Source organism: Ambystoma mexicanum, chromosome 10 (assembly GCF_040938575.1).
Source record: "Ambystoma mexicanum isolate Mex_15411 chromosome 10, UKY_AmexF1_1, whole genome shotgun sequence".
Classification (NCBI taxonomy): domain Eukaryota; kingdom Metazoa; phylum Chordata; class Amphibia; order Caudata; family Ambystomatidae; genus Ambystoma; species Ambystoma mexicanum.
Window position 1 is genome coordinate 1,276,065,760 of NC_090932.1, and position 13,655 is coordinate 1,276,079,414.

Sequence of the window (13,655 nt, forward strand, 5' to 3'; positions counted from 1 at the left end):
AAACATTGTGCAAGACCTTTACTTACCTGCAAGAAGTGCTTCAGTTCACCTTGACTTTTGCTAACTTAACATTGGCTGGCCTGCCTCCCTGAATGACTTCTCTCCTCTGCTTATGTCTTTTGCCTTCCTTCCAGGAAAGGGTTAACTGACTTTGCATTGTTTTTTTTACTTACCTGGTTAAGAATAATTTTGTGAACTCTAATTCTGAAACCTCTTTTCTTTGGCACTCCTCAAGTATATTCTAAATGCAACAGTGTTATATTAATGATTTAGAAAGTGTGTGAATTTTTGAAGTGTATTTGTGTGTTGCTTTATATTGCTCCCTTCTGCAGAAGGCTTATTCAAACTGACTGTTAAATTAATAATTGTTTAATCAAGAAACCTTGTGTGTATGAGTTTATATGAATACTTGTCACTGTTGATGGAACAAGTTACTTACCTGTAACTGTTGTTCTCCAGCATGGGTCTGGCATGGATTCACATGCTCATGAATATTCCCCGTCGTCAGGCCGGGAATCCCCGGTAAAGAAAAAAATCAGTATCAGTTTTGTTTCTGATCTGTCTTTCTCAGTAGTAACCAATCACTGGTCTCTGGGTCATACTGCCCCCAGCCAATGACCGCCCTCCCCCCAAGCCCCGCCCCTGGCAGCCATCTTCAGATTTGGTAGCACGCAAAGTGGCAGTATGACCAAGTGAAGAGCCGCAGAGGGGTAGTAGGGAGGGTTCGCATGTGAATCCATGCCAGACCCATGCTGGAGAACAGTTACAGGTAAGTAACTTGTTCCTTCTCCAGCATGGGGTCTGGCATGGATTCACATGCTCATGAATATAAGAATACATAGCAGAACACACATGCACAACCAACGGGAGGTGGAAAAGGCTCAACATTAAGCATTACATCAAAAACTCAACATTAAGCAATTCTTAACTCCTCACCAGGCTCACCTCAGGCGAACAGGTTGCGCAGCACCGCTTGGTCGACCGTGGACTCCTCCCTGGAATCCCGGTCGATGCAGTAGAATCTCGTGAAGGTGTGCGTCGACCTCCACGTAACAGCCCTGCAGATGTCCAGCAGGGGCACACCAGACAAGAACGCCGTGGTAGCAGCGATAGCTCTGGTTGAATGGGCTCTCGGACGGCCAGGCAACGGTCGGTTTGCCAACCGATGACAGTGCTTGATGTAGCCAGAGAGCCATCTGGAAATGGAAGCCTTCGAGAGAGCCTTCCCTTGGTTCACAGGCCCAAAGTTCAAATAGCTGTGATGTCTTCCGAAAACTCTTCGTGCGGTCCACATAGAACTTCAGCGCTCTAGCCACATCCAGCGAGTGCAGAGTCCTCTTGGCCGGTGACGAAGGCGACGGAAAGAAAACAGGTAACACCAAGGGCTCGTTGAGGTGGAAGTCCGACGGCACCTTGGGCATAAAAGAGGGGTGCGTCCTCAGCACCACCCTTGTGTCGTGAAAAGTCAAGTATGGAGGCTTGCAGGATAGGGCCTGGATCTCTCCCACTCGCCGTGCGGAGGTGATGGCCACAAGAAACGCAGTCTTCCACGACAGGAACTTCAACGGTGCCGAATGCAGGGGCTCGAATGGCGCCCCCATGAGCCTGGTCAGCACCACGTCGAGTTCCCACGCCGGGGCAGGGGCCTTCACCGGCGGGAACGATCGGAACAGTCCCTTCATAAATTCCTTCACCAGGCGATGGGACCACAAGGACACCCGTCCTGTGGTTCTGGTGTATCGGGAGATCGCACCCAGATGTATCTTGATGGAGGCTTCAGCCAGTCCAGCCTTGGCCAGCCACAGTAAGTACGGCAGCATTTGAGGGGCGTAATCCGTAGAGGGTTAATCTTCTGTGCACGGCACCAGACAGAAAACCTCTTCCACTTATGTCCGTAGCACTTGAGAGTTGAGGACGCCCTGGCCTTTGCAAGGACCTCTCTGCAGTCAGCCGGATATCGTACCGTCCAAACTATAGTGCTGGAGGAGCTAGGCCTGCAAGTTCAGCGACATCGGGTCATGATGAAGTATGGCGCCTCCTTCTCTGGAGAGAAGATCCGCGTCCATCGGCAGCTTGACTGGTGGGGACGCTGACAAGTTCAGAAGGTCCGGGATCCAGATCTGCCTCGGCCACGCCGGTGCGACGAGGATCATCCTGCACCGGGACCTCTTGAGCTGGTTGACGAGTCGGAGCAGCAAAGGCAACGGAGGGAAGGCATACAGGAACAGGCCGTCCCAGGGGAACGAGAAAGCATCGCCCATGCTCCTCAGCTGGGGAAACCTGCTGGCGAACCTCTGGCACTTGGAGTTTGTTGCTGTCGCGAACAGGTCGATCTGCGGTTTTCCCCATTGTCGGAAGAGTCGATTCACTTGATCCTGACGTAGTTCCCACTCGTGGCACGAGCGCAGCTCCCTGCTGAGTGAGTCGGCGATGGTGTTCTTAATCCCTGCCAGATGAAAGGGCACCAGAAACATCCCTTGGGCGACGGCCCAATGCCACAGATCCTGGGCTTCCTTGGAGAGGGCTGGGGATCTGGTTCCTCCCTGCTTCCGGATGTAGAACATTGTGGTGGTGTTGTTGGTGAAGATTCTCACCACCTTGCCCTTGAGGGACAGAAGAAAGGACCTGAGGGCCCAGAACACTGCACGGAGCTCCAGGATGTTGATGTGGAGCGTCTTCTCCTCCGGGAGCCAAAGGCCTCTGGCGTGAAATTCTCCGGTGTGCGCTCCCCACCCTTCCACCCTTCCATGGAGGCATCTGTCGTTACCGTTATCTGGTGGGATGGGGTCTGAAAGTCTGTGCCCGCCGTCAGATGAGCGCGGGTGCCCCACCACCGGATCGCTCGTCGGAAGGTCTCATTGAGCAGGATCCTGTCCTCGAAGCTGCCCCTCGCTTGGATCCAGATGGCGTTAAGGAACTCTTGCAAAGGGCGCATCCGAAGCCTGCACAGGCGCACGAGATATATGCAGGAGGACATCATCCCGAGACGCTGCACCTTGCCCAGGATGGCCTTCGTCCTTTCCTCCGACGGCGAGGCCAGACGCGCCACTGTCGAGCTTGGCTCCCAGAAACAGTGCGACTTGCGACGGGACAGGTGGGATTTCAGAAAGTTGATGGAGAATCCCAGGTCCGTGAGCAGCTGGACGGTCTTCGCTGTGTGGTCTACGGCGAGCTCTCTTGTCCTTGCTCGGATGAGCCAGACATCCAGGTAGGGGTAGACGTGGATCCCCTGCAGGCGCAGCCGCACCGCCACCGGTGCGAGGCACTTGGTGAACACCCTGGGTGCCGACTTCAATCCGAACGGGAGGGCCTTGAACTGGTAGTGCCATCCTTGGAGCACGAACCTGAGGAACTTTCGGTGTCCTTTCAGAATGGGGATGTGGAAGCACGCATCCTCCAGATCCAACAGACAGGAAATAGCCCTCCTCCAGCTGTCCCAGCACGTGGTGGAGGGTGACTATCCGGAACTTCTGTGCCTTGATGTACTTGTTCAGTCGTCGCAGGTCCAGGATGGGACGTCATCCTCCTGTCTTCTTTTTCACAAGGAAGAGCCTCTTCGGGACGCGCTCGATGGCACCTTTTTTGAGCAACGCCCTTACCTCCAATAGCTGTTGAGGGATGTGATTTTCCTTCCTGGCCACGGGTGGAATGCAGGGGCACTTTTTTAGAAATTTGAGGGCGTGCCCCTGGGCCAGGGCATCCAGCACCCAACGGTCGGTGGAGATGGACTCCCACACGCTGACGAACTTCGCCAGCCGGCCTCCCACCGGGGTGCTTCGGTGGGGGCCCGACACCGCTGTCGGTTCAATCTTGCTTGGAGGACGCCTTGCCCTCCCTGGCAACACCGGCGGGGCCCACCCGACTTGCCTCGTCCTCTATAGGCTTCCTGTGACGAGGAGCGGGCCGCTTGGCAGTACGTAGAGGAGCCACCGCCGAATCCCTTGGAGGCACCTTGCTTGCCTCCGGTGCTCTGAAAGGATGGCCTTCGTTGACGGAGAACGCCTAGGGCCCTAGCTGTCTCCGTGTCCGCCTTGATGGCTTGGAGGGACTCATCCACCGTTTTCCCAAACAGGTTGTTCCCGTCGAACAGCATGTCTAACACCTTGGCTTGTACATCCTGGCGGAAATCCGTCGCCTTGAGCCACCCTCGTCGTCTAAGGCAAACGCTGTTGCCTAGCTGGCGGAAACCGGTGTCGGCAATGTCCGTTGCCACCGATGCCATTCTGACGACAGGGAATATTCATGAGCATGTGAATCCATGCCAGACCCCATGCTGGAGAACTAACTCTTCTACAGCTCACAATGACCCCTCTTGAGATAAGCCTGGCTGCTCAGTCACTACCAACCTGTGTAGTACAGACTTATACCAAAGGTTGGGTTCCTATTGCCAGGAGGTCAGGGTTGATGTAGTGCACCCAAAGGGTACTGCATACAATCTTGCCTAACAGAGGGAGAGGTCCCTCCGACCAGAGCATATATGAAAAAATGGGAAGACGCCACAGGATGCACAATAGAGGGAACAGATTGTACAAAACTATTGGCGCATGTTCCTAAATTATCGAGATCCCTCCAAGTCAGAGAGATATGGCTGAAACGAATACTCCAGTGGCACTTAACACCGGTCAGGTTACATAGAATCTACCCAGGGACCTCACAACTCTGCTGGAGGGAACGTGGAGGGGAGGGTTCTTGGAGCCACATATGGTGGGAGTGCCCAAAAATAGACCACTATTGGAGGGGTATACAGGAAGCAAATTGAGCAGGTCCTAGGGGTCAAGATGGGAGGGAACGGGTGCTAGCAATGATAGGACTCAGTCCTAGAGGAAATCACTTCAAAGCCAAGCCGCAAACTCTACGTGATCATGATGGCAGCAGCAGCTTTGGTTCTGGCGCTTAAGTGGAAGGCAAGAGACCCCCCCCCCCCCACAGGACCACAAATTGGTAGTGAAAATCTGGTCCTTTGTCACCATGGAATGGCTCCCTTACTCGATACAAGGGGAGCACAATATATTCTGTACTGACTGGTCAAGCTTACTGAGATACCTAAGGGACAGTGCACGCCGGGCATGGTGTCCTAGGTCTATGAGTCTCCTGGGAATAACAGATCCCCGGGGGAAGGCGACTTATGAAGGACATACATTGGTGGACCAATAGGAAGAGGGACCCAGAAGAGACCATCAATACAAAAGAAGGGCCTCTGAGAAAACCGTGCAAGCTCAAGGACACTACCCGGATAGGGGGGGGGGGGGGGGTTGAACCTTCATGTTGGAAGAGGTTATTGTTTAAAACTGCAAATACAAACTTATTGGGGGGGGGGGGGAGTGCTTACCTGTTGGAGAAACTTGTTAACCATTTTTTTCTCCCTCTAACCTTTTCCCTTTTTGACACCAAACTCAGTATTGCACTAAATGTACCAGTGATATATCAATGTGCACGGTGTCATAGTTATTGAAGTCACCTGAGGCTGTAGGAAGTGTCTGTGTGCCATCCTAACAGGGTATCTGCCGATTTATTGAAACGGAGAGTGTGTATTGTGAAGTGTATTTTAAGTGTTACATATTTGCTCCCTTAAAAAAAAAAAGGCTTATTCAACTGTTAAATTAATAATTATTTTAATCAAGAAACCTTGAGTATAAGTGTTATCTGGATACTTGTCACTGTGAAACTATGTTACAACACTTCAGCTCACATTGACCCCTCTTGAGCCCCTCTTGAGATAAGCCTGGCTGCTCAGTCACTGTACCAACTTCTGTAGTACAGACTTATACCAAAGGTTGGGTTCATATTGCCAAGAAGACAAGGCTGGTGCAGTCTCCCACAGGGTACTGTATACAATCTTGCCTAACATGCCAAATGGAGACAGTAGAGGCACTGGGAGTGTTTGTCCTCCACAAACACGTTCCTCAATCCACAGCTGGAGCAGAGTTTGAAGAGAGCCTCCCTCCTTCTCCGCTGACACGGTCCGGTGTGCGTTGTAGGTCCGATGGCCAATTGGAATCTTTGATATAACTGTCGATGATTCTTGCCCTTGAGGGCATTGAAAGAAGCCGACAAACGGATCCCCGCTTGCCAATCAAAGGAACGAAAGAGCACACAACAGGCTCCATTTGACAAAAATAGAAACTATCGAAAAAGTGTGAAAACGTAGAAAAGCTCTTGGAGCAAAACACAAGGACTGCCAACACTTGAACATGTAGTAAAAATCAGAAGATGGCTGCCAGAGAAGGGGCTTAGGGAGAGGGCAGTCATTGGCTGGGGGCAGTATGACCCAGAGTTCAGTGACTGGTTTATAGCAGAAAGACAGTTTGTAAGTGAAAGTGAAACTGTTTTTTCTTTTACTGAGGATTCCCAGCCTGACGGCGGGGAATATTCATGAGCATGTGAATCCAAGCCAGACCCCATGCTGGAGAACGTGTGTTACTCCAATTCTGAGCACATGGTACTCAAAAAAGGCATTATGCTGTAAATTGCAAAAGTTCACATGTGATAAAACTAAAAACATTGCAGAATAATATCCGTTGCCATCAGCCAGTCTTGGACACATTGTGAAAGTAAAATGAAATGCTGTTAAAAGGAAGTGAGAGAGTCCCCCTGCTCTGGTAGTCTTATGGACTGACCAGAGCCCCTCAAAAACAGATGAGCAAAACGAGGAAAGTAAAGCAAAAAGGCTCTACTTAAGCTAATAAGCCATGAGACCGGGGGGCATTACCCGACACGGTAATGTCCCCCCCAGTCTCAGGGCTTATTGCTATTAGTACCCCGTCCTATTACAATGGGGTACTAATAGTGTATTTTTTCGGTTGCAAGACGCTCCATAGTCCCTTCTCCCTTTCCATGGCTGGCATCAAAAACATTGAAAAAAAGTAAACAAAATAAATGGCCTCCATGGAACGGCAAGGGAGATGGGGGCCTCCAGCCCTGAGGAGGCTCAGCTCGGCGGGATTACCATCTGGTAATGACCCCGCTCTGAGCCTCCTCATTGGCTGGGAGGACGCCACACCCCCCTCGTCGGGTACTAATTATACTAAAAAGTCAGGACAATAATCAAACAGTAGCAAAAGGTTGGGAGTTCCAGTGATGCTAATGATGGAATACTGCAAAAAAAAATCTTTTCCAACAATCTTCAGTAAGGCAATACGTTTCCTGAATGGGGCGAGCATTTGTGAGACATTTTTGGAATGATCATGCAAATGTTAATAAACACCGTAGGATCTATAGTGGTGAGAATGTTGGTGCCAATGAAGGAGCATTTCTCGACAAATAAAGACACTTTCGGTTAGAACCAAGTTCAAGGTTGGCACAAAAAAGAGCTGTATTTGTAAGAGACAGTCAATGAGGAGTTTAAGTTGCCAGGTAGGGGAGGAACATAAGTTTCAGGATTATGGAAAGGTTTAGTTGAGCAAACTAGACAATGCCCCTGCTTTGAGATTAAAAGAAAACTTTTTCATCTAATGCTTTGCTGCCCACATATTCAAAACCTCAATTGTGTATGAGTGCCTCTAGCCTGAATCTACTCAATTAAGAAACCCATGGAACACTAACTTCAAGTTGTGCAGACTCACAGCTCCCAAGATTGCTAAAACCAACATGGCCCACCCCCTAGCTATGTAAAAGATACATAAACTACACACATTGATATTTTAGGGTATTCCTACAACTCACCCATCTTTCCATCTTCCACAAACAGGATGTGTAGAGGGTAAGGCGTACTGAAGTAGAAAACATCAATGTTGTTCTTCACTGCCACCTGTTTACAAAAAGGGGGAGAGTGGGAAAACACAACCATGAATGGGAAAGAGAACAAAGATGCAAACCATGGCATTGTGGGGTGGAAAAAACGTGGTGAATGTGAGGGTGGGATTGAAAAGGAGAATCACAATTCAAGGGATTGAAAAGAACATGTGCAGGTGGAGAGGAGGGTAATTGGAAGAACAGAAACCAGGGTAAGGATAAGGAAAAAGGAAGTAAGCAAACAATGGGCATAGTGGGGTAGAAGGAAACGGACATGGGGGAGGGGTGTGAGAAAAATGAGTGGCGGGAGAGGCGCAAAGCAGTAGACCAGGGATAGGGAGTGATACAGATATATAGATTGAGCAGAAAGGACGACAACAAAAGGGAAAAAGAAAGGGCAGGATAGAACAGAGTTCAAGTAGTCAAAAACAGTGTGGACAAGCAAACAGAAAGCAATGGGGAGAGGGAAGAAAAGGCACATCGGAACAAGAGGTGGAGAAGGATAAGGCGAAGAATAAAGAGGTGTGTGAGGGGGCAGGGAAGGCAAACAGTCATAGGAGGGCACAAATCAGCACAAACATTAGATAATCTATACAGAAATGAGAAGGATTATGTGTTTAAGTTCTTCAAGGTGTCATTGAACAGAAGGTGTCAATTAGTGAAAAGTATATGCCAACTCTCAGACACATTTAAATTAACGCACAAGGAATCTTTATGTATTACAAGGGTATCCGAAAGGACAATCGGATAATAGTCGACACAAATGATCAATTATTTACAGGAACAAAGTCATCTCGCTCCCAATATTTTGTCCATCTTGCATTGTATGCATTTTTAAAATCTACGTGGCCTCACATTGTCACAGGGCACATTTTCAATTAACTTCTAGTGCTGGTTTTTTGATTGTGGAATTTTTGTATCATTGAAAAAAATTTAGCTTTGCGCCAGTTTCTTTTGACCCTTAGGAATTGGCAGTTGGTAATATTCTCAAAGCTGTTTAGGTGTCCACTTCCAGCGTGAAGAATTAAATTGTGCTTGGTACGTTTATGGAACATTTTAGTGTACATCCTTTTGATCTCTTTATACAGTTCTAGATCTGGAAAGGGCAAATTGTTTTTGCTATACATATGTAAAGCTGTATTACATATTCAGCTCGTTCAGTTCCTGTTCCATCTCAAATTATAAGGCTATCACAAATGGTTTTTTCTTTTTATTTGTTTTGATCAAATTAGATCTTTACAAAATAATAATGCTATACATATGTAAAGCTGCTATACATATGTAAAGCTGTATTACATATTCAGCTCGTTCAGTTCCTGTTCCATCTCAAATTATAAGGCTATCACAAATGGTTTTTTCTTTTTATTTGTTTTGATCAAATTAGATCTTTACAAAATAATAAATACCAACTTATTGCCAATTTAAGATCAACATTGAATTCGCAATTCTTTTATACAATTCTACTAACAGAAGACCTGCCTTTAGAGAGGAAAGGAAGAAGCAAACAAGTAACAAGAAAGGAAAGCTTAAATTTCCCCAATGAAAACAATAAAGGAGAAAAAACCTTCACCTCCTCCTCAGGTTTTGAATTCTATCATTACATTTCACCACTTTTCTTTAAGAAACATTTGTCCCAGTCTGCCAAACGCCTGTCTGAGTCAGGCCAAGTTTTAAAAGAACCTGACCCACTGCAATCGTCAAGGCAGTGTTTTTCTCCGAGATCAAGCGATTCCAAAAGTTCTCTGAATGCAGACATTCCAGACTATGGACAAATTTCCCAAAGTACAGAATTCTGGTTTGCCAAGTTCCTTCACATTCTAAGAGCAAATGGTGCAGATTTTGCTTATTTTGATTTGCACAGATTTTACAAAACGGTATTAAATTCTGGCTTTGTCTTCTGATTTATAAAATCTCGCCTGTATGAATTAAATTTAGGCGCGCCCTTAGAAAAACAGATCTTGATTTGCTGCTTGGATGTTTCAGCAGATATTTAGGCAGTTCTCCCAGTTTTTTTTCCCACTACTAGGAAACTGTTCTTTGGTTTTACAAGCCTCATTTCCGACCCCATTTTGATCCAGTCCATTATTTCCAGTTCTTTCTTTACTTTAATGGGATTCTCTTTCACGGTTTCTACAGATGAATCTGTTCCTGCCAGGTTGTTTTTAGCTTTCGCATGCAACTGCTGGAGAAACTTGAAGCTGTCCATTTGGAGAGGACACTTGAAGTCTTCATAGAGGGAATTTTATCACAAATGTATATCTTGCGTATAATTTTGAATGGATTCTCACGCTTTGCAGAATTCTCATTTAGGAGTTTTATCCCAAAGTACAATGTTGTTCAATATATTGAGTACATCTAGGGTCTCTGAGATAGCCATGTTGTCATTTTGCAGCGGGATTTGACTGCTAGTCTGTGTTGCCAAATTGGTTCTCAAGAATTCCCTGCCACTGATCACTGGTCTTCATGGCAGAAAAACCTTTTCTTTTGTGCAACTGTCAAACCAGTGTTGGAGATTATCACAAAATGTTTATTGTAATTCTCTTGTGAGTTTGTCAGAGATTTTCTCACAGTGCATTGTGTTCATAACAAAGAGAGGGCGCTGATCTGTATTGCTCCTTCTAATCTAGAATTACAACGTTGCCTCCTTGGTCTTCCTGTTTTAGAACAATTGAATGGCTTTTGAAAAGTTTGCAGTGTGTCGTTTGCTAATTTTCGATTAGCTTTGTTTGAGGTTTGGTTAAAGGCATTTGTTCTAAACTTCTTAATTCCTTGACCACGAGGTCCCAGAAAGTGTCTATGGTGTTGGTAAGTGGTAACAGGAGTTATTTGAAACTGGGTTTCATTTCCCTAGCTATTCCTAAAACACATGGACTATGAGTCATGAATGACCTCCCGTTGCATGATATTGGTCTCTAAGTTTTAAGATGCAAGGGTATTTACTACTTCAAGTATAATGTCATTTGGTTCACATGTGTCTATGTTTCCCCGTTTATCAAAAATGTGAAATTGTTTTTTTTTTTGGGATTACTTGTGTACTTAACAGATCAATGTAAATTCTAGTGATATCTAGACCTTTTCTGGGAGCAAATGAGAGTCCTTTCATTATCTCCTATAGTTCTATGGGTGCAAGTTGTTTCGAAAAGAAGTTAAAAACTAAATGTTGTTCTTCTAAGTGGTTTCTGTTTGTGGTTTCTTACTTGGAGTGGGTCATACTTGTTGTCTGTTTTTACTTCTTGTTTTTCCTCGCTTTCTTGAACCTCCAACTCCCCTTCATCAACGCCTGGCATTGAATAGTCACTTAATGGGTCAGAGAAAGTGATATTTTTTCGTTGTTGTTTTATCAGTTTCCTTTCCCATATCTTATTTCTTAAAAAAATACTTTCTACTTGTTTGGCATTGTCCCTTGCACTCATTTTGCCTCCACTATTAACTGATTCCCCATCTGAACTCTTCGGAGAGTTTCCAGGTGTAGTGTTTCTAAAGCTGCCTGTAGATTTAATACAATTGTATCTGGGGTGAAATTGTGCACTAGATTTTTGCACAACTACACACTAGTTTCTGGGCATAAACTCATCCAGGAAAATGTCCTAGCTTTTCAGATCTTAATTTCGCCTTGATACTCTGGAACCATTAAATCTAAAGTCGCATAGTTTTCGCTGTGGATGCTGGCCTATTTAGAGTAGCGATTTCATTTTTGAGGATTTCAATGTGAACACGTCGATATGCTCTCTGTACATTAGTTATGTTATAAAGCTTTTATACCCAGCCAAGCACCACTGTATTGGTCTTACAGCACTACTACCTTGTCGGATAAATGGTGTACTGTGCCACCCCCTCAGATAACCACACTGTACAGTAATGCGATTAATTCCCATTTCAAATTAGTTATGATTCAGGTTTTTTTCTGAAAGGGTTGAATATGAATCTTCATTGTGTCAAAATTAGGGAAGATCAAAACCCGTAGTATCCTTGGTATAGACTGCTCTAGATACTGACTGGAGTGTTGATTTTTCCCCAAAATGTGTTTACTTCGGTGTTGCTACGTTTTCTAGTCTAAGGTCTAACAAATGTCCCAGTCAGGTTTTCTATTTTATGCTCTGCAGTGTTTAATGCATTTGAAGTTCTACCTTAGGGAGACAAAGGTGATTTATGTTGGGTGTCTATTTGGTCTCAAGAGGTTGTTATTGTGTTGGTGGTAATATAGTCTGTCTGATTAGAGACCAAAACAGCTGAACCCAGTGTTCGTTATCCAATATGCAAACAACCATATATGCTTGTCATTCAATTGGGTCTATTGGTCCAGATAATGTTAACAGAATTCATTGATTGAGGTATTTGTAAGGCTCACCGGGAGATGGAACCTCATCTAGGCATAGATGGTACACTCATACTGAAGCGAAGGTTAGTGGCTAATGCTCCAGGAAGGGCAATAACAGCAATTAAAAAGGTGAGCCCAGGGGGCTCTAACACTGTAGCGAGTTCTGTGTGCTGCACAAGTCAATAACAGATGCCATAAAACCTGGAGGAAAGCATGACTTCAAGGAAAAGATATAAAAAAGAAATATAAAAATGGATCCCAAACATGGGGTAAAGAATGAGCGAGTGTGGGAAAAGGTTCCCACTTACTCGGGAGAACGGACAAAAAAAATCCAGGAGTCCAGCAAAAAGTGCTGGGGGACTCATAGATGAAGGGGATTTCACATAAATCGAAAATCTACCTAATAGAACGATTGAAAATGCTCCGTAACTCACCTGGAGATTGTTGAGAGGATCCATTTTCATGACAGAGCCCACGGTGTTGAGTGGCAGGGAAACCTCCACAGTCTGGTTAGGGGAAAGAGGGGCATGGATCTGAAGAGGAGCTGCAGGTGCCAATCCAAAACTGAAAGGACAAATGGGGAAGTGAGGGTTAATTAACAAACCTTAACGGTATGAGTCTCCACTATACAAAACAAAGGGACCTCAAATAAAAGAAAATGTACCCCACACCCTAGTACAACCAGAATAACTACATGCATAAACAATGAACACACTTGCCCACATCCATAAACACCTCACATCACTTACTCACGGAAATGACAAAAGCATTAACACCCAGAGAATCCTCCATGCCATTTGGACCCAAAGACACCATTTAACACCTTTTCAGTAGTGGCAAAACGTATTTGAATACAGAACCTCACCCATTTTACTCTTACATAGAAACAGCATACCCTGCTCGCACCCAGACTAACCCCATCTGACCCACACCCAGCACATCCATGTTTTAGGGAGAATGTACAGTTTCTGTGCCAATTCCCTTTAACTGGAGAGACCCCCCAGCACTTTTGCTAGCTTCCTTAGAATGCCCCACTTTCTTCTTGGTAGTTCTTCTATTGCCATGCCTTCTCTTTGCTTATAGAGAGGTGCCTCAAGCTGGAGTGGGTTTCAGCCCCTTTGTGCTCCTCTATGGTCATCCTTTCAGAGGCCCTTTGGCCATGATGAGAGGATTGGAGAGTGCTCCACCCATAAAGCCAGTCTATGTAACTACGTACTAGGCCTCAGACAGAGGATGCTACACTCGATGACTGAAGCTTCTGAAAACCTGAAGGCTGGTCAAGCATTGGCATGACCAGAAAGCTAACATGGTGGAGTTTACTCCAGACCAGCTAGTTCTTGTTATGGTCCCAACAAAACAAAGGGTTTTGAAGGACAAATGGATAGGTCCCTTCATGATTGTAGACAAACCTGGCGAGGTGAACTATCTGGTGGACTTGGTCAACCCCAAGGAGGCCCCAGGGTCTTTCACACCAACCGTCTAAAGACTTCTGCCTCCAGACCAGAACTGGGAGCTTTGATTCTAGCCTCTGATCAAGAGGAAGACGAGAGGAGTGTGAACCTCTACCTGACCTCCTCAGGGGACACCCTTCAGATGAGACTATAGA

General features: G+C 46.0%; 1 protein-coding gene across 1 annotated transcript in view; it reads right to left on the reverse strand.

Moving 5' to 3' along the window:
* Nucleotides 1-13,655, reverse strand: part of AP1B1 (adaptor related protein complex 1 subunit beta 1) — an 896,137-nt gene that overhangs the window by 186,286 nt on the left and 696,196 nt on the right. The window contains exons 17-18 of the mRNA XM_069619269.1: nt 12,484-12,613; nt 7,663-7,747 (exon numbers count right to left, since the gene is read on the reverse strand). Coding sequence (XP_069475370.1) covers nt 7,663-7,747; nt 12,484-12,613 — 215 coding nt within the window. The remainder of the gene's footprint in view (nt 1-7,662; nt 7,748-12,483; nt 12,614-13,655) is intronic.